Genomic DNA, 26,297 nt, shown 5'->3' on the forward strand with positions numbered 1-26,297 from the left:
AATCTCCAACCGTATCCTCCCATTGCTCCCCAAACTTATCACAACCGATCAAGTTGGGTTTGTCCCTGGCAGGGAAGCAAGGGACAATACCATTAAAGCCCTCAACATACATCATTGGCTGTCCTCCTCAAAAACAAGTGGCTTTTTTCTGTTACTGGATGCTGAGAAGGCGTTCGATAGAGTGGCCTGGGACTATATGCTGGCAGTTTTAACTAAATTGGGCATACCACCACGCCTCACCCAAATGATCCAATTGCTTTACTCTGTTCCCACTGCCCGGGTTAGGGATAATGGCCACCTATCGAACGCCTTCTCCATAGCCAATGGAACACGTCAGGGTTGCCCCCTATCCCCCCTTATTTTCATCCTCACGATGGAACCCTTTCTCAGAAAGCTTCGGGCGAATGAAGCCATTAAGGGTGTCGAGATCCGGGGAAGGCAGTACAAGACAGCGGCTTACGCAGATGATGTCCTGCTGTTCCTTTCGGATCCGATAACCACAATCCCCAACCTTTTGACAGACTTCAAACTGTTTAAGACCCTGTCTAATTTGCAAATTAATTTTGACAAATCGCTAGCCCTAAATATCTCTCTATCATCTTCAGTAGTCAACTTATGTAAACAAAACTTCCCCTTTAGGTGGGAATCTGATTATGTTACTTACCTGGGCATTAAGATCCCTAAAGACCTGAGTAGGTTGTTTGCTCTAAATTTCCTACCGGTTCTTTCAAAGATTAAGTCAGACCTATCGGACTGGAACAACGGCAGATTTTCATGGTTTGGTAGATCAGCTATCCTCAAGATGAATATCCTCCCGAGGGTCTTATACCTTCTTCAGGCGGTCCCGATCACAATCCCTCAGACCTTTTTTGCAACATTTAAAAAACATTGTAGAACATTTTTATGGGCGGGCCAGGCCCCCAGACTGAGCTGGTCCAAACTGATTCAACCAAAACACAGGGGGGGCTTGGGAATACCAGACCTAGCCCTATATCACAAAGCCTGTTTACTCACAAGGTTGGTAGATTGGCATCTACACTGCTGCAACAAGGACTGGATTGCCTTGGAGAACGCATTCATCCCCTTTCCAATTACCCATTTGCCATGGATAGAATACCATTCGATACCTATAGAAGGTCTGAACCACCCTTTAATAGGCCCAACGCTTAAAAATTTCAAGATAATATGTCGATCACTTAAAACAACTCCCTCCCCGGGCCCGTTGACTCCTTTATCCCATAATCCAGATTTCACACCAAACATATCCTACAAACATCCAGTATTGGATCCCAATTCTCAGGCTATTCGAGCTCATCAATTTTTCCACAAAGGTATCTTATTAGCCTATCCGGAACTAACTAAAGCTCTCCCTCAGGTGAATATGTCCGTATTCAAATATCTCCAGATCAAGCACTTTTTAGGCCCTACCCAGACACATCAGAAATGGTGCAGAGATCTCTCCCCCCTAGAACAAATATGTACAGCGGGTGAACCAAAGCGCCATCTGATATCCACATTGCACACACTACTGACTCCGGAGTTTGCTCCATCTTCAAATACACGTTCAGCCTGGGACAGGGATCTTTCCATATCCTTGTCTGACGATGATTGGGACCGGATCTGGGACCACACACATAAGGGTTCTATTAATGTCTCAGCACAAGAAAATCGATACAAGCTCTGTACTAGGTGGTACCGAACACCAGAGAAACTTCATAAAATCTTTCCGGCAGTTTCATCATCTTGTTGGAGATGCGATGAGGCAGAAGGATCACTTTTACATATCTGGTGGGAATGCCCTCATTTAGCCCGGTTTTGGAAAGAGGTGCATGAACGTATTGTACGAATAACAACAATGCCAATTAACCTTGATCCAGCACAGTTCTTACTACACCACACGCCCATTCCTAGAATGCAATATCGGAAATCACTCACTCTCCACCTTGTGAATGCTGCCACCCAATGTATCCCCAAGTGGTGGAAATCTAAAACGGTTCCAACAGTTGAGGATTGGCATGCCCGTGTTGACAGGGTGGAGGAGATGGAGCGCCTAATCCATCAAGCCAAAGATACGCACGAGAATTACAGACAAACATGGTCAAGCTGGGCACGGTATAGAGATCCCCCTACATAAGCAATACCCGGGACCTACAGGATTTCTAACATAACATCAGGGGGTATATTTACCCAGAAACCTAACAGTTAGATAAGTTCGACCCCCCCTTCTCTTATATAGGATCATATACTTCCTTAAAGATATAGAATCCGATTGACCTCAATTGGCAAGGAAGAGTGGAACTATAGCCATTTGTGGTATGCCAAATATTCGCTTGCCTCCCTGGATTTTTTTTTTTCTTAGACTTTGGAAGTTAAACCTATTCTACTCCGATCTCCACCCGTCCTCTCTCTGTGCTGCCCACAGAAAGTCCCCGTTAAGGGGTGGGTAGGGCAGAGGGGGGCCCCTGACACAGACGTCTGGTGGAAAGCCACGGAGCCCGCATTCCTCTGCTAAGGTGGGACTTGAGGGTCGCCCCGAGACACTTGATCTCTTGTCCTGATTCATTCCTTTATAGTCAACGATGTCGTTGTAATGTCGCATAGGAAAATATATATTCTTGTAGGATGTTCGGTTAATATAAGATTCCGTCAAGACATTATTTGTAACATGACTGACGTATTTTTGTCTTGGATTACGCTGTACTGTTGAAAATACTCACACACATACACACACCCAAAAGGTGTCCCAAAGTCGGACTGCATTGCATTGCCGGTTTGAAATCATGCAAGTTCAGATAAACTCGCACAATTTCAAACCGGCAATGATGTCTGACTTTGGGGGACGATTTGTCTATTCAAATTGCCCCCGAAGTCGGCAAAAGTAGTACATGAACTTCTTTTGGGAATTGGTGCGGCGCTGCAAAGTCGATGACACACTGATTCGGACAGTGCTATTGCCAGCTATAGCCGCTGATTTGGTATGTGATTTGACATGTCAAATCACATGCCAAATCGGCCCAATGTGAATGCAGGACACCTTTTGGGTACAAGAACTGTGCTTCTCTCACACAATCTCTGACACCATCACTTTGCCCCTTTCACACTGGAGGCGCTTTTCAGCCCTTTTCAGGCGTTTTAGAACTAAAAATAGTGCCTGAAAAGTGCTAGTAGGGTGCTTTTAACCCCGCTAGCGGCCGCGGAAGGGTTAAAACCGGCCGCAAAGCGCTGCTGCAAAGCTTTGCCAACAGTTCGGCGGCGCTGCCCCTTTGATTTCAATGGTCAAGGGAACTGTTGGAGCGGTGTCCTGCTAGCAGCATCTTTGAGGTGCTGTAAGGAGTGGCAGTGCACCGCTCCAGTGTGAAAGCCCTCTGGCTTTCACATTGGAGTGAAAGGAACGGCTCTTTCAGGGCGCTTTGCAGGTGCTAGTTTTAGCGTTATAGCGCCTGCAAAGTAACCCAGTGTGAAAGGGGTACAAGAGCATTGCTGGTTGGTTTGGAGAGTTTCGTAACCTGTAACAACCAGATTTCATGATTCTGCACTTAGTCTTCTTTCACACTGGGGTGCTTTGAGGGCGCTAAAGAGCTAAAAATAGCCCCTGCAAAGCGCCCTGAAAAAGCGTCTCCCAGGGCTTTCACACTGTAGCGGTGCGCTGGAAGCACCCTTTTTAGACTGATAGCAGTGGTTAAAAGTGCCCCGCTAGCGGCCGAATAGCACCACAAAAAGGACAGTAAAGCGCCGCTAATAACATCGGCGTTTTACCGCCGACAGCGCACCAATCCAGTGTGATAGTAGCAATAAACCAATTAGGCAATGATTCATAGTTGTGTACTATGAATCACTGCATTTTCACTGTTAAAGAACTCCATTTAGTTCTGATTGGCAGCTGTGGAGAAATACCTCCTCCTGCTAGTAAATATATATTTTATTTCATTGATATCATGAGACTTTCAGACTTTATCAGCTTCTTCTTGCTAGTGATCCAACTAGCAAGAAGAAGCTGATGAAGTCTGAAAGTCTCATGATATCAATGAAAATAATATATATATTTACTAGCAGGAGGTATTTTTCTTCACAGCTGCCAATCAGATTCTTATTTCAGGGTCGTTTAGGCATTTTTATTTAACTGCTCATTAAAAACATTGACAGGCAAGCTATAAAAAAAAAACATTGGCAGGCTGCCATACTGTGTCACTTACCTTTCTAGACGTCCAGCTCCTTTTAAAACATCAGGCCTCCTCCAGCAGCTCCTCCCCCTTCACAGTCACATGACCGGCCTGACGTAATGAAGCCCTCCTTCCTTCTAAGCCTAGAGCAGAAGGCTGGCCAGCGGCCGTGGAGCCGGCCGTGGTGAGCGGCGCCGCCGTGTCAGCACAGGGAGAAGCCCAGCTCGCTGCCTCAGAGTGTGGGAGGGACCCGGCCGGACACCTGCCTAATAGAAATGCGGCCGTCTCTGCGGTATCGACTGCGAATTCGGCCGCGATCTTAGCTCAGAGAGGCCGGCCAAGCAGCTGAGCATGTGGAAATGTTAACTGTCGGCCTGGCAGCCGAGGCCCACCGAGCATATGCCCGGTGTGCCCTATGGCCAGTCCGGGCCTGGTCAGGGCTGTTTTGGCAACAAAAAGGGCACCTACACAACATTAGGTGGGTGGTCATAAAGTTATGGCCAATTGGTGTATATCAGACATTTGTGAACCCTGCACAGGCACCAGGGTTTACGTGATTGTGTCATCTCTTCATAGCCAAGTGGATGCTGACCCTAGATGTTGTCTAAATATGGATGGCTCCATCCTTCTGAATAGAAAAACAGATGGTGCCACTCTCAGGGGTGTACTGTGACCTCTGTGAGGGATATTAAATACCTAAAAGTGTTACACTTACATTACTTAGTTTACTGCAATTAACATAAAAAATATCTCTGATAAAAAGATCCGATTTAAGTGAATCAGTAAGTTTGTTTTTATATTGGATAGTGCAGCAAAGGTTTGGAGCCTGCCTGGTTTGGAATTTTTATCTGTGTCCGCACTGGGGATTTTTCCTTTAAAAAAAAGAAATTATTGAAAAGTAAAAAGGATATGTATTTACTAATACTAGCAGCAGGTGGTTTAAAAATAGTCAATATTGGTTGAGAGAGTGAAGTTCCGCTTTAAGGATATTTTTTTTAAACGCTATAGAGTGCCTTGAAAAAGTATTCACACCCCTATTTTCCACAGTTTGTCATGTTACAACCAAAAATGTAAAATGTATTTTATTGGGATTTTATGTGATAGACCAACACAAAGTGGCACATAATTGTGAAGTGGAAGAAAAATGATAAATGATTTTCACTTTTTGTTTTTACAAATAAATATCTGAAAGTGTGGGGTGCATTTATATTCAGCCTCCCCGAGTCAATACTTTGTAGAACCACCTTTCACTGCAATTACAGCTGCAAGTCTTTTTGGGTATGTCTCTACCAGCTTTGCACATCCAGAGTGACATTTCTGCCCATTCTTATTTGCAAAATAGCTCAAGCTCTATCAGATTGGATGGGGAGCGTCTGTTAACAGCAATTTCCAAGTCTTGTTACAGATTCTCAATTGGATTTAGGTCTGAAATTTGACTGGGCCATTCTAACACATGAATATGCTCTGATCTAAACCATTCCATTGTAGCTCTGGCTGTATGTTTAGGGTCGTTGTCCTGCTAGAAGGTGAACATCCACCCCAGTCTCAAGTCTTTTTCCGACTCCAACAGGTTTTCTTCTAAGATTGCCCTGGATTTGGCTACATCCTTCTTCCCAGTCCCTGCTGAAGAAAAGCATTCCCACATGATGTTGCCGCCACCACCATGTTTCACGATGGGGATGGCGTGTACAGGGTGATGTAGTGTTAGTTTTCCACCACACATAGCATTTTGCTTCGAAGCCAAAAAGTAAAATTTTGGTCTCATGTGACCAGAGCACCTTCTTCCACATGTCTTCTTGCAAACAGGACTTCTAATGTTTTTTTTCTTCTTGCCACGCTTCCATAAAGACCAGATTTGTGGGGTGCACGACTAATAGTTGTCCTGTGGACAGATTCTCCCACCTGAGCAGCTCCTCCAGAGTTATCACAGGCCCCTTGGCTGATTCTCTGATTAATTCTCTCCTTGCCCAGCCTGACACGTTTAGGTGGATGGCCATGTCTTGGTAGGTTTGCAGTTGTGCCATATTCTTTCCATCTTCAGATGACATATTGAACAGTGCTCTGTTAGATGTTCAAAGCTTGGGATATTTTTTTTTTTTATAACCTAACCCTGCTTTAAACTTCTCCACAACTTTATCCCTGACCTGTCTGGTGTGTTAGCTGCTGCATAGGAACGCCCAGTCCCGCAGGAGCCACTACCCGGAAGCCGGGGGGGGGGGGGGGGGGGAATCGCTATACGACGGTATGTACAGCAAAAAAAAAAAATGCATACTGTCAAACAGCGTTTCCAGTTAAGTAGACCAGACAGCTAAGCTGCACATGAGGTGGCTGGACTGCCCACCACTTTCCCCCCCAAAAGCATGCTGCAAAGCATCATCATGACTCTTCCTATCTGCAGCACTGGAAGCTAAATAGCAAAGTGCATGGATATGACAATTCCTGAACTCAAATGAGGAATTTCTATGGAAAGAAGAGAGGCAATAAAATAAACCTTAGGGAGCTGCACATGTATAGGCAGTTCATCAAAACTTTACACTTGCCAGGAGATGGTCCTTAAATACACACACTGCACAAAGAAATAAGACCAGAATAATATTTTATTTATAGCATGATAAAAGTTTTTATGTCAGTCTTAGCCTTACAAAAATAAACTCAAAAAGACATTAAATGACACAGATAAGCCTGAAGAAGCAAGCAACAATTATGAACAAATCACATATTTAATACCAGTACCATTTATAGCCTGTTCTTCCTTTGCTTTCCCCAACTGATGTTCTGCCATAAAATTCCAAAGGAAAGTCTCATGACGATGTGCTGGGCCAAGACTAATTTTCCTGCAGGATTTAAATTTTTTTTGCTACAAAAACACACTGGAGTAATCTAATCCAAAACTTATTTAAACTTTTTGGTAGACACCAGAGAGTTCAATCACTCAGTGTCTTCTTGGATGTTTTTAGGGACTCTAGTGGTGATCTTGAACTTTTGTGGTCTCAACTCTGGCCAGAACGAGAGATTGACTCTCTATTATGTATGTCTTGTTAATTATTTTGTAATAAGAGTGAGAAACCAAGGCCACGTGGGCAAAGTCTGTATATACGATGGCAGGTAACAGCAGTCCTTTTCAAGGAGCCAGGACAGTTTTCAATTTGTGTACATTTTACACTGAAACGTCCCCTTCCGGGTTTACCCTATACAGAGTCTCTACTTAAATTGTTGCAGGAAGTCGAGGAGGGAAAAAGTTGAAAAAGCACTCCACTGTACACTAGAAACCCATACTACCGCAAATACTGGTTTTGTAGTCAATGATGGCAGAACATTAAAATAATTTTTACAGGTTAGAAATCTCGTCTTCCAATGATTACACGTCAAACGGGTGACATTCACCATCCCTTTGTTTTCCTGTAAAAGCCCAAACGACATGTGCTGAACTAATCACTAGGTGTCATCACATGAGAGGAAGGGAAGTGGGTATTTCCCTTTGCTCCTGGTGGCCAGACTGGCAGGAGGAAATGAGACAGTTGAACATGTGCTGCTGGGAAAGGTTAACGTGGAGGGAACCTATTCGAAAAGCAAAGATTTAAAAAAAAAAAAAAAAAGAGGTTAAAAAAAATTCAAGCAATTTTAGGGGTCAGTGCCTACCCGTATCACTTTTTTTTCTTATTATTCTAAACAGCAAGTTGTTTCTTTAAAAAAAGACACCCTGATAATCTCAAATAAAATTCCCTCAAACAAAAGAGCTTTAAAGTGGATGTAAACCCAAATTTGTATTTATTTTTTTGATGTCACAATGTAGAGAATAAGATTTCCTATCATTTGTGCCCAGTCTTGCCACACAGAGTTAATCCAGCTCTGAGCAATCCTCTTTTATCGTTCAATGAAAATGAACATACTTCCAGATAAAAACCTGTCTAAATAAAAAGTCCTTTCCGTCCCCTTGCTTCGAGTGACATACATTACCTGTCACAATGAACTGTGGATCACCCCCCATATTATGATAAACATCCAGGAATGTGCATGTGTCCAAGCTAGTGCACGAGATATGTAAAAACCCTGTCACTCGAAGCAAGGGGACGGAAAGGACTTTTTATTTAGACAGGTTTTTATCTGGAAGTCTGATAATTTTCACTGAACAATAAAAGTGGATTGCTCAGAGCTGGATTAACCATGTGTGGCAAGACTGGGCACAGATGATAGGAAATCTTATTTTCTACATTGTGACATAAAAAAAAAAAAAATGTACATCCACTTTAATATGCCACCTTTCTGGCAGCCCTTGTCTCCTACCTTACCTTAGCTCCAGCAATGCAACCCCGTTAGGCTTTTTTCCCGTTTGATATTTCTGGAAGTGTCGGATACTTGTCTCTTGCTGTGGCCTCCTCTCACCTCAAAGTCACTACACAACACAGCAGAAGCAGAGGGGTCTGATAATGGAATAAAGGCATGCAGCATGGTTCACTAGCATTCAACACCACTGGAAGTGTCAAATGATGTCGTTTTACAGAGGCTGCAGCGCTGGACTGGAGGGAAGGTAGCAAACAGTGACTACTGGAGAGTCAAGTATACACCTCTTTTGCAGGAAACTTCTATTACATTTTTAATTTTTTTTTTTTTTAAGATGGACACGATTTCTTTATTTTCCCACATCATGTCTCTGCCCTCAAATCATACCCTAACGTAAACCCATAAAGGGAGCAAGCAACATAAATGATTATAAGTATATGAGATTACAATACAGTCCCTACATACCTTAAAGGGGTGGTTCCCCCTAAAACACATTTCTAACTATACATTCGTAAGACCCGTTACACTGCGGGTAGGCTGGCTTTTTTTTTTTTTTAGTACATACCTCGATCTCGGCGTTTCGTCCCTTGTCAGTGGGCGTTCCTAGTTGATTGACGTTCCTCGGACGGGCGCATACGTGACGTCACGACTTTTCGAAAGAAGCCGAACGTCGCTGCGCAGGCGCCGTATAGAGCCGACTCTATACGGCGCCTGCGCAATGACGTTCGGCTTCTGTCGGAAAGTCGTGACGCGCAGTATGTGCCCGTCAAAGAAACGTCAATCAACTAGGAACGCCCACCGCCAAGGGACGAAACGGCGAGATCTCGGTATGTACGAAAAAACAAAAACAAAAGCCAGCCTACCCGCAGTGTAACGGGTCTTACGAATCTATTGTTAGAAATTTGTTTTAGGGGGAACCACCGCTTTAAGAACCCAAATTGTTTATAAAAATACTGAATCTTAAAACAAGTTTGTGTTAAACCCCAACCCCTAGTATCACAGCTTGCAACACCGTCACCTCTCAACAGGTTGTGGAATTGCCCACACTGCATCCTAAGATTGGTAAGTGGGGGGGATCCATAGGGTGCACATGGCAGCATATGAAAGAAACTAATATTTACAGCGACTGTAAGGTCTTTCTATTACTCCATCACATTAGTTCTAACAGTTGTTAATACAGGTTCATTTTAATTCTTTGCCGTGTCCAAGAACCTCCCACACCACAAAGCTTAGAAGCCGCCAGAGCCGAAGGATAAAAAAAACAAAGACGCATTTGTCACTCGTTTTTTGCTTTCTCGTAGACGTTGGCTCACAAAACAGCTGTCCTAACATTAAGCAAAAGGACAAATACTCTTTATACAACACAAAAAAATATATATCTGGGCATATTATGCAAATTACAGGTTTGTTGTCTTACATATGTATTCAACATTACACATAAATAAATGTTCTCATTGACAGTGAAGACTTCTGATATATTACACTTAACACGGACGGCTTGGCATATGCCATATCCAGGTTAGTCTTTTTTTCTTTTAAGTTCATTCAGAATGATCAGCGGCAGAGAAAAGAGTGGACTCTGCAAGCATTTCTTAGAATTACACTAATGGAATGAAGCACATCACAGAAGCAAAATCAAAGCCATGACATATGTGCAAATTCTGCCATGAAGGTTGTGAGTTGGCAGGGAACGCGATCTCCCCACTCAATACTGCACACTAGAAATACACAGGTAGAGTAGCAGCAATACTGGTGTATATTCTCTCATCAGACTGAGAGATGTCCCTGTGACTAAAGCTTCTTCAGCTAAAAGGGTGGGGTGGTTCATCTGGGTGAACAGCGGGAGCAGTTTTAGAACTCCTCATGAACGTTCCTTGCATAGTCCATCAGTTTACTGCCTGTAAAATACTCGCTGTACTTCAGGATTTCCTCTAGAGCCAGGAGGTGGTCTTGATTTTCATCTGCTACAGCGATCATCTGTTTGGCTTCATTCAAAGCATTGTATTCATTCATTGGGTCCATGTATGCCTGCAAAATGCAAAGAGAAAAATGTATTTGGTTTTAGACACAGAAAACAAGAGCAGAGATGCACTTTGCATGATCGGGGTCAGAGCCAAGAATAAAAAATCCATTCGAGAAGTGAAGAAATAAAAAATGGACAAGCTTTGGGGGATATCAGGAAGAAATGTTTATTCTGCTGGATAAATTTGGACCACACTTTCAGAATTTTTTTTGTACTTTCTCTAAAACAACTGGGGGGGGTTAGGTTTCTCTTGATGCAGTCTATTAATATAGATTATTCTCTTCTGGCTGAACTTGATAAACATGCTCATTTCAAGTGCGCAGGGGAATGCGCCCACGTCTCGGCGCATGCACAGTTCGTGATACGTATCTGTCTGGCGCTCGGCCCATCATTTGCATGGGGTCACGCCTCATTTGCATGGCTCACGCCCACTTTCACATACGCCAGCATACGCCTTCGAAACCCAGCGCAGCGTTGGGAGCACTGGCTTGGCGAATTCCATGCTTGTCTCTCTGCGCTGCGTTGGCGTAGCGTATATTGTTTGCGCTACGGCGGCGTAATGTGCGCCCGCTCTCTGTGAATCTGGACCTATATATTTATTAGGGTCACTTGTTATGTATATTCCTAAATATTTCATTGTCCCCACTATTTCCAGCTGTGGGATTTCTGCTAAAGCTTGGATCCTTATTGGGTCCACTGGCATTAATGCTGATTTCTCCCAATTTACTTTTATGTTTCTGGCTGTAACATGACAAAATGTGGAAACTTTCAAGGGCTATGAATACTTTTTGAAGGCACTGTACATAGATATATAATCCATCAGGTGCTAAAGGCATGTGACCACATGTTAAACACTAAAGATTCTGAATGAACCCTCTGCACGCTGCTAGTTCTAGTAGGGCTGCATGATTAATCGTTAGAAAAATCGAGATCTCGATTCAGCCCCCTCACGATCATAATCTGGCATTTCCACAATTCACGTAACAAGTGCAGACCCATTCTCTGTTTAGAGCAGTCAAACAAAGAAAAACATAGGCAGCTGGCAAAGTTTATCAAACCATTGCTCAGCGGAGATAAAAATAAACATTGTATCATTTGGTTCTTTTAGATCAAAGGAATGAACTTCGGTCTGTAAACAAAGGCAGTTTAACCACTTAAAGAGGAAGTGCAGTCTGCTCACATTATTTGTGATAAAAACATCTTTGCTATTCTGAAGCTTCCCTCCAACCATTTTGCATATTTTATATATACTGTAATTCTGTACTTGCCAAATATGCTGTCTGCATCCATTTTAACTGTGAGCAGCTGAAGCTGCTGCCTGTTCACTTCCTGGGATTTACACACACACACACACACACAAAAAGGCACACCTCCATCTCTGCAGCCCTCCTATGACTCATCCCCCCTCCCTTACGGGCAAATGATCAGGAGAGTGAGAGAGAGTTGTGCATGATGTAATAAGCCTAGGCTTTTTAACAAGAAACTGGAAGTGGGCTGTATAAGGCCCCTTTCACACTGGGGCGAGGGGGCGGCGTCAGCGATAAAGCACTGATGGTGCAATCCCTTACTGATAGTTATTACTATCCAGCTCTGTGTCCCGTGATGTACTAAAAATATATATATTTTTAAATGTTTAAAGTGCCTCCGTCCCCGCGCACAAAAGAAAAAAAGCAAATTGTGCCCACAAAAGTATTTGCATTTTTAACAGTGTTCAAATCACACATGTGAGGCATTGCCGCGATTGTTAGAACAAGCGAATAATCCTAGCAAACTCTAAACTGGTAACTTAAAAATGTTTAAAGCATCACCTATTGAGGTTTTTAAGTACTGCAGTTTGTCGCCATTCCACGAGTGTGCGCAATTTTAAAGCGCAACATGTTTTTAGGTATCCATTTACTCGGCATAACTTCATCTTTCACAATATACAAAAAAATTGGGCCAACTTCACTGAATTTAAAAAAAACTAAAACAGTAAAGTGCATAAAAAAAAAAAAAAAGCGTTTGAAAGACCACTGTGCAAATACTGTGTTACATAAAATATAGCAATGATCGCCATGTTATTCTCTAGGGTCTGCTAAAAAATTATATATAATGTTTGGTGGTTCCAAGTACATTTTCTAGCAAAAAAATAATAATTTACAACTCGTGTTTCCCCGAAAATAAGCCTGGGTCTTATAATAATTTTGGCAACAAAAGACCCAGTAGTAGGCCTCGTCATGTGCCATCTTCCTCCCTGTCAGGAATCCCCAGTGGAACGGTGTAAAAGTGCTTGTAAAATCCTAGAATGCACTGTATTGCAGTATTACCGTATTTATCGGCATATACCGCGCACTGGCGTATAGCGCGCACCCCAACCTGAGAAGGGAAGTTTAGGGAAAAAAAATTACTTTTTGGATGCTCAGCCTTGTCTGTGTCCGTCTGCGTCCATCGGCGGCCTTGTCCGGTGTCCGTCTGCGGCCTTGTGCGGGGTCCGTCCAGCCTTGTCGGTGTCCGTCTGCTGTCTTGCCGGGCAACCATCGGCGGCCTTGTCTGGCGTCCGTCTGCGGGCCTTGCGCGGGGTCCGTCCAGCCTTATCGGTGTCCGTCGCGTCCGTCTGCCGGTCCGTCCAGCCTTGTCGGTGTCCGTCGCGTCCGTCTGCCGGGGGTTGCAGCGCTGAATTTGGCTCCTCGGTCGAGCTGTGCAGAGCCGGATTTCCGGTGTGTTCGGCTCCTCTCGTGTGGCTGCGGGCGGAGCCTAGCCGAGTGCGCAGTACACTCGGCTCGGCCTTTGTTGGCGGCGCTCAGAGACAGCGAGGATCGGCATATATTGCGCTCCCACGATTTCCCCCTGATTTTAAGGGGAAAAAAGTGCGCGGTATACGCCGAAGAAAGCGGTACATAATGTAAACGGTGTATGTTTCTGTAATCTATTTGTGATAAATACCTTCTTATAGCACCGCTCAGCGCTTCCGTGACCTCTTCCCTGCCTCCAGCACTGCGGGGGGCCGAGATCCACCACTGACAGCTGGGAGAAGAGGAGGAGAGCGCTATACCAAAGGTATTTATCACAAATAGATTACAGAAACATACACAGTTTACATGATATAATACTGTAATACAGTGCATTTTAGGATTTTACAACCACTTTAAATTAGGGCTTATTTTTGGGGTATGGCTTATATTGCAGCCCTCTCTGGAAATCACAGTAGGTCTTATTTTCGGGGAAAACACTGTAACACAGCTATAAATCACTGACCTCCAGTTCATCTATGGTGACAATGTGATCATGGTCGGTATCAATCACGTCTTCAAACTCCTTCTTTCTTTCCCGCACCCAATCGTCATCGATATCTTGGGCCTGCTGGTTCTCAACTGTGCCCACAGGTAGAGAAATGAACTCTGAGAGGGTGAGCTTCTTATCGCCGTCCTGATCTGAATGGAAGATAAATAAGAATTGTACATTAATGTGCCAACAAGTATATCAAATACATACCACATTACAAACCAGTATGAAAAATTCTAGACCAGAACTTCATGTAATGGTCTCAATATTACTCAAAATCTGTTTCCAAACTGAAGTGACATTTTATTTATTCATCTCAACAAGCAACCAAAACGAAAGTAACTTTAAAGGAATTGTGCTAAACTTCTTGTTCAAATCCGCAAATTTCCATGGAAAATCAAGAAAAAAAAAAAAAAAAAAAAGAAGAAGTGCAATGTCTTAAGCCCCGTACACACGATCCGAAAAATGCTGCTTTCGAAACGATCGTACGATAATCGGATCGCTAGTACAGAGCTTCTGAGAGCCGATCAGGACAGTTCATTCGATTTTATTCCATCGGACATGCACGGAATTTTTTTTCGTACGATGCCAGATCGTACGATTTTCGTTTAATCAGTACAGCGGTCGTTCGAAAATGCAATACAAATGCATTACAACACATGACATCACTTCCGATTTTTTATTCTGCCGTCCGAGAATTTTTGTGACTTTAGTAAACTCCGATTCGACTTGAGATTAACATACAAAAAAAACCACGGACGATCATTTGTCCGATAATCGGACCGTGTGTACCGGGCATTAGGCCTCGTTCACAATGGATAATTTGGTCCAGTGGCCGAACCATGTGGCAAGAAACTGCATATTTAAATCACAGGTGGTTGAACCTGTGCAAAGCAGTGACAGGCTAACAGGAGCCATAGCTGTCTGTTGCTCGCATGTAACCACACAGCCAGCGATCACCTGCAGATAGGGAGAGCTGGGTCAGCCTTCTCCAATGTTTAAAGCAGTAGTTTAAAAAAAAAAAAAACTCCCTGCAAATAAATATTATAATGTGCTAGTACGCATCGCATACTAGCACATTATAAAAGACCTACCTGAAAACTAAGCCCTATAGCGGCGCTCTAGCAGCGCTGGCAAGGCTTCCATCTTCCCCTGGTCTTCCTTCCAGGTTTGAGGGCATCCGCCGCTTGGCCGAGCAGCGATGACATCACTCCTACGTGGCACAGCTTTCTATGGACAGCGCACGTTTAGGAGATATTTACTGTACCTATAGGTAAGCCTTATTATAGGGCTTACCTACCACTTTAACATCTAAGCACGTTTTAAAGAGACTGCCACTAGACTGGCTGTTAGGCTGACCTCTTCAGTACATTCTGAATCACTGACCTGGAACAAGTATACCGCTTGTAAAAATGTAAAAAAAAAAAAAAAAAAAAAAAAAAAAATGTATTAAAGTCAAGGGGTCAGCATGACAGCCAAAGGCACTAACCTTTTCAAGAAGAGAGGCCAGCAGTAGCCGCCTCTGTGATGGCCATGAAACATTTTACTATGGGGTGAAAGGAAGCATGTGGGAACTGCATATGTTGTAGTCAGCAGACGGAAGCCACACATTTGGTTTTCTTGTAATCTTTACTACGTTCAGTTTCAATAGGTGATGAAAGCTAGAAATATGTTCTAGTCTACTAAATTGAGAGAGAAATTACAGATATTTACATAACACGTTAGCACATCTGTGCACGGTGTGGTTAAATACTTCAGAAAGATGACTCATCCGATCTGCACAGAATGTACGGTGAGGGGGGGTCACTAGTGAAAAAATTATTAAAAACTGCACAGTAATAAGTATCATGCTACTGTATATTTCTTACTATGGTCCAATCACTAAAGAATGACTAAAGCCTCATACACACTACTAGTTTATTTTTTAAGTTCAAGAAAAGAAATGAGAGCTCAGGTTGAAGTCGCTGTACTAACAATCGGATGTAGTACAGCGCCACCCCCTGCTGTGCTATTGTGTATTGACAAGGGGACGCTGTTTCTCTTAGTGAATTCTCTTTGCTTTTCTGATGAACTGATGGTGAGCAGCTTGATATTTTTACCTACAAAAAGGAGGATTATCGATACTACGCACACAGAGATTTTCCAACATGGTGGATCATTTCTGTGCGCTATAGAGAGGGTATCAAGCCCCGTACACACGGGCCGAATATAAAAAAAAAAAAAAAAAAAACACAACATTGGACATGCAGCAGTCGGCAGACTCCCGATCAGCGCTTTCAGCCAGCCAATGCCAGAGCGCGCTGAGTGTTCAAAAACACAACAGCTCGCATGATTAGTACAGCGGCTCTGACTGGAGCAGGTTGCACAAAAAAAAGAAGAAAAAAAATAGTATGTACCCAGCAAAAGTGCCACACAAAGTGCATCTTTACAATTCAAGAAGAATCAGAGGGCCCTGCTCGTTGGAGCTTACAATCTAAGAGGGAGGGTCAAGTGATACGAAAGGGTAGTAACTGTAGGGGGGATGAGCTGATGAAGAAAACAGAATAAAAGAACAGTTGTTACATGGAGGCATGATAGGCTTCTCTGAAGAGAAACGTTTTTAGGGATCGCCTAAAAGTAGATAGATTTGAGATTTGATTGAGGTAGGATATTCCAGAGGATGGGAGAGGCTCGGGAGAAGTCCCGAAGGCAAATATGGGAGGAGGTGATGAGGGAACTAGAGAGCAGGAGTTCTTGTGAGGAACGAAGAGGATGATTGGGTTGGTATTTTGAGACTAGACTACTGATGTAGCTGGGGGCAGAGTTGTGGATGGCTTTGTAACTTAACCAATAGAGGGATTGGCAGAGAGGGGTAGCAAACGCTGAGCAGTTTGTAAGGTGGATGAGCCTGGCAGCAGCATTCATGATGGACTGAAGGGTCGGATAGTCTATTTAAGGGTAAGCCAATGAGGAGGGAGTTGCAGTAGTTGAGGCGAGCGATAACTAGGGAGTGAATCAAGAGCCTTGAGGTTTCATTGGTTAGGAAGGGGCGTAGTTTGAAGATAATGCGGAGGTTGAGGCGGCCAGCTTTAGAAAGGGATTGGATATGGTGCCAAAAGGAGAGTTTAGAGTCCAGGATAACACCTAGCACTGGCATGTGGAGATGGCTGTGCCATAGCTCTTGACAGAAAAGACAGGGGAGGCACTTGGGGGGGAATATTATGATCTCTGTTTTGGACAAGTTGAGTTTAAGGAAGTGGTGCGACATCGAGATAGATATGTCTGTTAGTAACGTGTGAGGAGACTGATGGAGTGAGTTGAGGGGTGGGGAAATAGATTTGGGTGTCCTCGGCATAGAAATTATATTGAAAGCCGTGTAAAGCTATCAGCTGACCTAGGGAAGAGGTGTAGATTGAAAATAAGAGAGGTCCAAGAACAAACCTTGGAGGACCCCAACAAAGTAGGGAAGAGGAGAGGAGAATGCAGAATTGTAAGCGACACTGAAGGTACGTTAGGATAAATAGAATGAGAGCCACCGAAGAGTAAAGTTTTTTTTTTTCAGGAGGGGGTGGTCAACTGTATCAAAGGCCGCCAAAAGGTCCAGCAGTAAGAGTACAAAATAGTGTCCGCTGGTTTTTGCGGTTAGCAAAACGTTTGTGAGTTTTGGGAGGATGAAGTAGAGAATTGATGGACTGGATGAGAAGGCATTAATGAGAGTTGTAAAACAGGTCTGCTTGGCAGTGTGGGGGCAAGAATTGTATTTTTGGAGGGCGGATTTATATTGGTTGAAATCTTTGAGAGACTTATGCCTCGTACAAACGGTCGGACTTTGAGAAAAAAAGTCCATCTGGCTTTTTTTTTACCTCGGAAAGTCCGGCCGTGTGTAGCCTCCATCTGACTTTTTTTGTCGAAGTCCGAGGGACCTAAAATAGAGAACCTGTTCTCTTTCTTTCCGACAGGCTCACGGCGGACTTTTGCACGGTCAAAAGTCCGACCGTGTGTATGAGGCATTAGTCTTATGCCACAGGCGCTCAAGAGCACGGCTAAATTTTTTGAGATTTCTGGTGTCATCTGTTTGCCAGGGTTGTAGGGGTCAAAGCCTGATTCTGTGTGTAGTGAGGGGAGCAAGCTCGTCTCGGGTGGAGGACAGGGATTTATTGTAGACAGAAGTAGCTTGGTTGGGGGCAGAACAGGGGTGAGATTTTGTCATAGACGTGGTTAGTAGCAGAATAGAGGAGAAAAGGGTTGAAGTGGCAGAGGTTTCTACAGGGGATAGTTGGGTGATTGGAGGGAAAGGTGGTGAGGGAGAGGGAGAGGGAGAGAAACTAATAAGGTGGTGATCAGAGAGAGGAAAAGGATTGTTGGAGAGGTTGCATGGAGCGCATAGGTAGAAGAGTACAAGGTCAGGGGCTTTGCCATTAGAGGGAGTAAAAGCCTGTACCCATTGCTTCAGGTCAAATTAGGAGGTTAGACTAAAGTTGTATTAACAGGGATGTTGAAGTCGCCGAGAAGGATTGTGGGAATTTTAGAAGAGAGAAAGTAGGGTAGCCAGGCAGAAAACTCATCAAGGAAAGTTGATAACGGTCCTGGGGGGTGGTATATCACAGCAATTCTTAGGGAAGTTGGAGAGAATAGGCGTATACAGCGAGCATCAAATGATGAGAGGGACAGAGAGGGAGCAGAATGAAGAACCTGGAAGGTACTCTGTGGGGATAGGAGGAATCCCGCTCCACGTCCATTAGGTCTAGGGGAGCGAGTCCAGAGGAGGCCACCATGGGAGAGGGAAGCAGGAGAAGGAGTGTCAGATTCGTGGAGCCAGGTTTTTGGTGATAGCAAGTAGATTAAAGGAGTGACAAAGAGGTCATGAACGGCGGTGAGTTTGTTGCAGACAGAGCGGGCCTTCCAGAGGGCACAGGATAAGGGGAGGCTGGTTTTGGGAAGGGGAGGAATGGAGACCAAATTGCGTAGATTGCGACTACTGCTATAGGATGTGGGGTGATGGGCGTGTTGGGCACAGTAAAATAAGGGGGGCCCAGGGTTTGGGGATATATCTCCAGAGGTTATGAGAAGCAGAAGAGTAAGGGAGGCAAAATGAGAATGGGATATGAGGGGACATGCTTCAGTGTCCCAGGGGTTTTGTTAACATGTGGGATTAGAGTTAGAAAGAGGTGATGAGTGCAGTAATGGGGGGAGGGAAGAAGTGAGGATGATATGTACAAAGTGTTGTTACATAAGTTGTACCTGATTATCTGCAGCTATCTGTCCTCTACATCCATTCAAAAACAGAATTTACACAGGATCTCTCAGCTTTAAAAAGCAGGGGCACAGAGCTGAAGTTACACTCTACAGATCCTAGCGAGTCCTGATTGGATGGAGGCGACATACCTCTCTTCACACATCGCACAGATAACATACAGAACATGCATAGGCTGTGTTACTGGAGCTCTCGTCCCCTACCACCTTTTTAGCATGTGTTGGGAAAAGCCGTCAGAAGTGACTCCGATTTACAAGCGCTTTAATGGAAATCTTTTCTATTAAGACATGGACCGCATATAAAACTGGGCACAAATTCCTAGTTTTTTGTATACTTACAATATCCGTTTCCATCTGTACAATTTTCTAACAGTAAAATATAAAGATAATACATTTTAAAAAATAAAATAAAAGCAATCTCAGCTCTAGATCCGTTCACACATACTACCTACCACTATATGACATGACCTTACTATACAAGGTTCCTGTACTTCTAAAGACAATAATACTTCCTCCTACCCATTCTAGCAGAAGGAGCTATGTGGTACATTATCTGACTAAGCTGCACCTGTCTCTCAGGGTAGGTGGATGTATGTGGTGAGCCACACTTTCCATTCACTGTAATATGCAGAACGACCAATGAGATATGAAGTTTGCTTCCACGTTACTGGAGCACAATGGAGCAAGGTTTAAAACAACCAACTCCTTCTTAAATCATGCAAACAACATGCTTTTAAAAAGATACAGCACAGCAAGCCCTGGGCAGAAAACCAGGTGAAGGAACTGTAGGTGTCAAGAGTGATTAATCAAGCACTCTATTGTCCCAGTGCATAATGGAAGACTTAAAGGGGTTGTAAAGGTTCGTCTTTTATTTTCAAAATTAGTTCCTTTAAGCTAGTGCATTGTTGGTTGTCCTGATACCACCGAGGACCGAGTACAAGTACCTATACTTTTTTTCATGTACTCGCCGATACCAAATACTGATACTTTTTTTTAAATGCAGCCATGTGTCCCCAGATGCAGCCTTGTGTCCCCAGATGCAGCCTTGTGTCCCCAGATGCAGCCTTGTGTCCCCAGATGCAGCCTTGTGTCCCCTAAGAGAAAGCCAAGTCACGTGCCGCGCCTCTATACATGAGGCTCGGCGGGGAATACACAGCTATTCAAATGAAAGCTGTTGTGTTCCCCCAGCGCTGATCAACTAGATGGCGGCAGCGGCGGGGGGGGGGGGCTGGGGACTTTGCTTTGTCTCTCCACCAGCTCTGGGGGGGGGGAGTATCGGGTCAGGCATCAGGAGCATTTTGCGCGAGTGCAAGTACTCGCGCAAATGCTCAGTATCGGTCCCAATACCGATACTAGTATCGGTATCGGGACAACCCTAATTTCCCTTCTAAATGTTTTTTTTCTTTGTTTAAATTTCTCACTTCCTGTTTCTCCTCAGTAAGCTTTCCACCATCATCTGAGCGGTGGAAAGTCATTTAGAAAAGCTTACTGAGGAGGAAGTGAGAAATTCAGACAAAGGAAAAAAAACATTTAGAAGGAAAAGGTAAGTGAACATACAATGCACTAGCTTAAAGTAACCTATTTAGAAAATAAAAAAACGAACCTTTACAACCCCTTTAACTGAGAAATCTAGACGATTAGTAGGGGCAACAGTGACGGTTCTCTTTTAGGCACTTATAGATGAGGTTCAGGGATTTGGAATTGCGGAATAGCAGAAGAGCCAGCCATAATCTCCCACTGGTTAACTCCAACTTTGTTAAAAATGCAATCAGTGGGCAAAAGCAGTAAACCATATGCCGAAGACTCACTGCTCAATGATCCAGCACCAATCCTCTTTTGGGTTAGATGATGCCCAGCATCCTCCACCCACTTCCTGGAAGCTCAGGATTTGTCATGTACATGACCCCAGTGGAATTGCTATTGCACTAGCTGGGGCTCACAGTTCCTGGACATCATATGTCAATATGAGAACAAGCAAGAAAACTGCAGGAAAAAAAGGAAGGTATGATTAAAAGTTTTATTAAACGCTTTTAACAAATGGAACACAAATGGAAGGCACTTGCAGAAATTCCATTCTGGAAGTACATAGAAATATGGGAATAGCAGTACAAGGCAGTGCTAAACTAATTTGGCACAGATAACATTAGCTTTGCTTTGATAGAATATGTGAAGTCCAGTATATCCCATAGGCAGGATAATGTAATAAGAGAGAAGGCAAGAAAGAAATCAGGTAAAAGGAGCCGAGGAACCAGTTCAACCAGTGTATAAAGCATAGGTCACAGGTATGATCTCAAGGTGTCAAGACGAAAAGCCAATCCAGGCATACCACGTTGATTTAAATTTAAAGTGTTTCTCCTGAATACTCATCGTGAGTTCTTCCATATCCGTCATGTGATTTAATTCAGTCACTTATTCCCTAATACTGGCTCCATTTAAACACAAGTTAAAATGATTTTTCCCAGTCCTCATCTGTGGGTGGCCCAACTCTCTCTACCCCCAGCCCACCCCCAGTTAAAAATGGTCGATAGTGGAAGCATGTTGAAGTAGTATACCATATATAGTTGAGATAGCGTGAGGACAATTCATTTTGCCAAGGCAGAAGGCCTCAAAAGAGGTCAGGTCTCTTTGTAGTATGCCCGATTTGGTTAAATGGCTGCAAAAATGCTTTAGTTAAAAATACTAAAGCCATTTTCCTGGATAATCAGACTTCGGCGTTATAAGTTCCTTTAACGGTAAGAGTGCTGTGTCACCTGTCGCCTGGCAGATCAGGAAGGGGGAACCTGGTGTACATTTGAAGAAACGTGGTATCCGATACCCTGGAGGAAATTACAGATTGTTCTAGAGTGGCATAAGAGGGCCCAGTATCAAGGAGATATCCCATTTCCGAAGAATTCCATACCCGCAATAAGGAGTCAGTCAGAAATGAAAGTGTCCATCCCAGGGGGCAATATAGAGGCTGTGCCCAAGGCAAGGAAGTCAGGGGGACATCGCTTGAGTGTTGCTCAATAGAGACACAGAGTTTCAAGCCTCAATGAAATAACTAATCAAGTATCTGAGTCAGGACTGTCATCTTGTGGTATAGTTTCATGTGTGGTTGGCCTGCTCCACCATGCACTTTAGGTTTAACCAACATATCATGCCTGATGCATGCCGACGTTTCAGCCAAACATGGGTGAGAGTGCATTACAACATTTTAAACAGTATAGCCACTTATTTTAATGTTTTACATAGCTGTAGTGATCCGGGTCACGGCACCAACTTAGTGAAGTAATTTAGCGGTTAGATAATTGATGTTTAAGTATTAAGTATTTTTCCAGCAGCAACCCAATTCTTCCAGAGAGAGCACTTTATTTTGACTTTCAACACAGAACAAAGTCCAATACTTGCAACAGATGACAAAAATCCAACAGAGTAAATATGACAACAAATACCAGCCTTCAGAGTCCCATCTTTTCCTAGACCTGTGCCTTCATATCAATAGAGACAGACAAGACAAGACTGACTCCATATTATATTGCCTATACACTGAATGGCTGAGCAATTTGATTGGCCGTCTCCATTAGGTCTTTGATCTACCCTCTGTCTTTCAGAGTGACAGATAATGACTGCCAGCTGGAAAACAGCTACAGTCATCAACTGCCCTAATTTGCATTCTTGCATATTAACATCCTTTGATATGTGTAGATATGTGTAGATTAAATTAACAGATACCAATGTGACCTGTACAATGGACCTGTCCTAGAATGCCTACATATAACACATATATATATATATATATATATATATATATAAAAAAAACACATACACACACATATATATTAATATTACAACAATAGCTTTACCTGCAAAAGGGGCCAGCCTGAAATTATTTAGTAGGGATTCATTTTCTGACTAAAGTTCCACTTAAACAAAACAAACAAAATACCTTTCCCTAGAGTGCATCTTAAGGCTGCTTTCACACCAAGGCTCTTTACAGGCGCTATAGCGCTAAAAATAGGAACTGTGAAAGAGGCGAGCTGAACTGTCAGTCAAGAATTTGAGGGCACCACCTTCCCCATAAAGAAGGAAAAACAAAGGCTAAAAGGGGAAGGTCCTAACCTCCAAGGGGACCTGATGCAAAATAGATCGCTTAAATCATTACCTAAAGTGAGTCTTTCCAGAGAAACGGCATCCAAAATCTTGCCTAGCAATAGATGCTTTTTTCTATTGTATTTGATTCGCAGCACATCATAGTCATTGCAGTCATTTTCACAGCTTCACCCTCGTGGCCCCATATTTTGCATTCCCCCATTTGGGTGGTGCACCGCTGGCTAGTCCAAGCTCTGCGGGCTTGCGTGGCCCTTCTCTGCAGTGGACACTTCCCTTTTCTCCTAGACCTTTCTTATTTTGGTGGACGGGTATGCTTGCCTTATAGACAGGGGGTACTAATGCGCAAACCAATAGGGAAAACTATGGTGAGCAGCTGCCAACATAAAAGGTGTTCTCACACTAACAGTAAATGGCAATCAAAGAAATGTGGCGCTTACCCCAAAAATTAATAACAATCTATAGAAACGTGAATAAATATTTAATCAACCAATTAATTATGACTCATGCAAATAAGCAATGTGCAAATAATCCAAGTAAATAATGTGCAATTTTTTTTTTTTTTGATGTCACAATGTAGAGTATAACATTTCCTATAATCCAGCTCTGAACAATCCTCTTTTATTGTTCAGTGAAATAAAACAGACTTAGAGAAAAACCTTAGTCTGTTCCGCCCCCCTTGCTGTGAGTGACAGGTTATTTACACATCTCATGCACTAGCCTGGAGACAGGCATTATTTTTTAATTCCCACCCCCACTCCTTTTCTGAAGTCATGTGGTTACTTTTCTGGATTTTGACAGGATGTTAGTGATCATAGCAGAATTTAGTGTAAGGAATACACAAGAAAAAAATGCATGTTGACAAGGGGAGTGTAGAGGTGGGCGGGGAGTCTACTAACATCACGACTCCACCCACCAAGCTCCAGACAACAGACCCACCCACAGAATCTGCAGTTTTTCAGTTCTTATAACAGACAGAGGGGAGACATTTGACAGGTAAGGATACATGCAGGAGGCATCTATATCCTTATAGATCAGCACTATGGCAGTAGTTTAGAAAGGATGAGAGTGGGTGTACATCCACTTCAAGTACTTTTAGTCCCATGAAAATGTATATGTTCATTATGCTGTTTGCCGAAATTTTCAATGTAAGTTACTACGTTTTGTTTTAAATAAAAAATTTGAAATTACTACACCATGGAAGCCCTCCCCTGTCTCTCTTTATGAAAATTAGCCTGAATACTTGACGATTGTCCTTGCATCGGGAACGTTCTGAGAACCAATCAACTAGTGTGTGAGACATCCGAGACGCTCAGTAATTGGATCTGTGGTGAGAAGCTGGGGGAAACGTTGTCGCACAGCGAATAGTGGAGATCCTGTGGTTACTGCCACTTTGCACTTTATTTTTAATGAACTGCATTTGCATGTTGGGGATTAACTATTTGGACTATATAACTATACATTATACACTATACAACTATACAGACTAAAAGTACTGGATGGAGAAATCCAGTAGTAGAATGTAGTAGTGGTAGAAGAAGACACAGTGTTTATATTTGTCTTTTCTTCTTTTTTAATCGAAGGGGTACATACCGAGACCTTAGATGTTAGTCTGTATATTGATTTTATGTTGTATTGATTGTATTGTTTTGTGAAAAAAAATGAATAAAAGTATTTGATATAAAAGTACTTCTTTGCACATTGGATAGCTGCTATTTGCACATTACTTGAATTAAAAAGAGGGAATGGAGGAGTATTGGATTATTGCGGTGCCAGAATAGAAACCAAACTATCCTGGCACCGCAATAATCCCATACACCTCCATTCCCTCTTTTTACTTAATCAAGGGTTCGGTATTCTTATTTGGACTATCGACCACTAACTACCCACATTACTTGGATTATTTGCACATAGCTTATTTGCATTTCTTTGAATGCCATCTACTGCCCTGCCTTGCCAATGACAGACTTCCGGTCCACCGGGATCCCATGCATTAAGGTGAAAAAACACCTGCCAATCACCGGGCCCTCAGTTTTGATATTTTTTTAAATCAAAACGGTGTTTATTGAACATGTACATAAACAACAATTTCCAACGTACAGGCGGATAATAGATTTGTTTAAATGTACAGCATACATACCCCCAGTTTTGATTACCTGAGACCCGAATTTCCCTCGGCTGGGACATGCTGTCCTTGTCTCCACAGGGTCTCGGCTCTTGATTGGATAGATTGATAGCAGTGCAGCCATTGGCTCCCACTGCTGTCAATAAAATCCAATGACGCGGGCACCAGGGCCGAGTCATACATTCGACAGCTATGGACGCCGAATGAATAACTCGGGACCCCGTCTGCAAGGTAAGCCCCCCGGGAGAGTGCTACTCCTAGAGGGTTATCTGATGTGGGGAGGAGCGGCTGAAGGACCCCAGAAGTCGGTGTTCGGGCCCACTCTGTGCAAAATGAACTGCACAGAGGAGGTAAGTATGTCATGTTTGTTATTTTTTTTTTTTTTTATATAATCAAAGTTTCACAACCACTGTAAGTCTTGGCAGGCTGAAAAGTGGATATGTTTGTGCTATGCAAGCAAAGTGCAATTTTACAAATAGAGCAGCAAACACTGTGCAATGCTTTGTAAAATGGAGCTATTGTTAAACATGACAGATGTTCCCATGCCTGAAACCTGCCAAACAGAAAAGGAATAATGATATACTTGTCACAGAAAAGTGTTTAAGACAATTAAGGTACTTTGTTACATTGTTATAACAGAGTGTTCGGTAGGAGTGCATAATGATAAAATAATTATAAAAAATAAAAGGAAATAAAAATGCGATAGTTTTGCCAAACAGTTTAGATGCCTCCTGACACTCTTGCACTAGTTGGCTTCAGCTCCTAACTTCAACTTGTTTAATTAAGCTTTGACAAAAAAAGAAAAAACCCTGGAAGCTGATTGGTTTCTTTGTAGAACTGCACCAGATTTTGCACTCTAGAGTTTCAGTAAATCAACCCCAATTGTTTCATGGAATTTTTTTCTTTTGGAAGAAAACGTACGTACCTAGGTCCCGGACGATTTCTTTCACCATGAATTTGAGCATTCCTCGGCTATGCTCCGGGTGCAAAAAAGCCAGAAATTCCTGTTCATTCAAGACTTGATCAGCTGGTGGATTATCTGCTTGGAACCAACGGTCCTTGAGGTTTTCTAGGACTTCTTGTGCTGTGAGAGAATAGATAAATGTAAGTCAAAGTGCATGCCAACTAA

The 26,297-nt window shown here is 43.1% G+C and overlaps 1 protein-coding gene across 1 annotated transcript in view; it reads right to left on the reverse strand.

Annotated features, from left to right (window-relative positions):
* Positions 1–9,778: 9,778 nt before the first annotated feature.
* The window catches only part of SDF4 (stromal cell derived factor 4), a 55,651-nt gene continuing 39,132 nt past the window's right edge, over positions 9,779–26,297 (reverse strand). The window contains exons 5-7 of the mRNA XM_040325798.1: positions 26,094–26,252; positions 13,699–13,874; positions 9,779–10,469 (exon numbers count right to left, since the gene is read on the reverse strand). Coding sequence (XP_040181732.1) covers positions 10,293–10,469; positions 13,699–13,874; positions 26,094–26,252 — 512 coding nt within the window. The 3' untranslated portion in view covers positions 9,779–10,292. The remainder of the gene's footprint in view (positions 10,470–13,698; positions 13,875–26,093; positions 26,253–26,297) is intronic.

This window comes from Rana temporaria, chromosome 10, assembly GCF_905171775.1.
Source record: "Rana temporaria chromosome 10, aRanTem1.1, whole genome shotgun sequence".
NCBI classification, from domain to species: domain Eukaryota; kingdom Metazoa; phylum Chordata; class Amphibia; order Anura; family Ranidae; genus Rana; species Rana temporaria.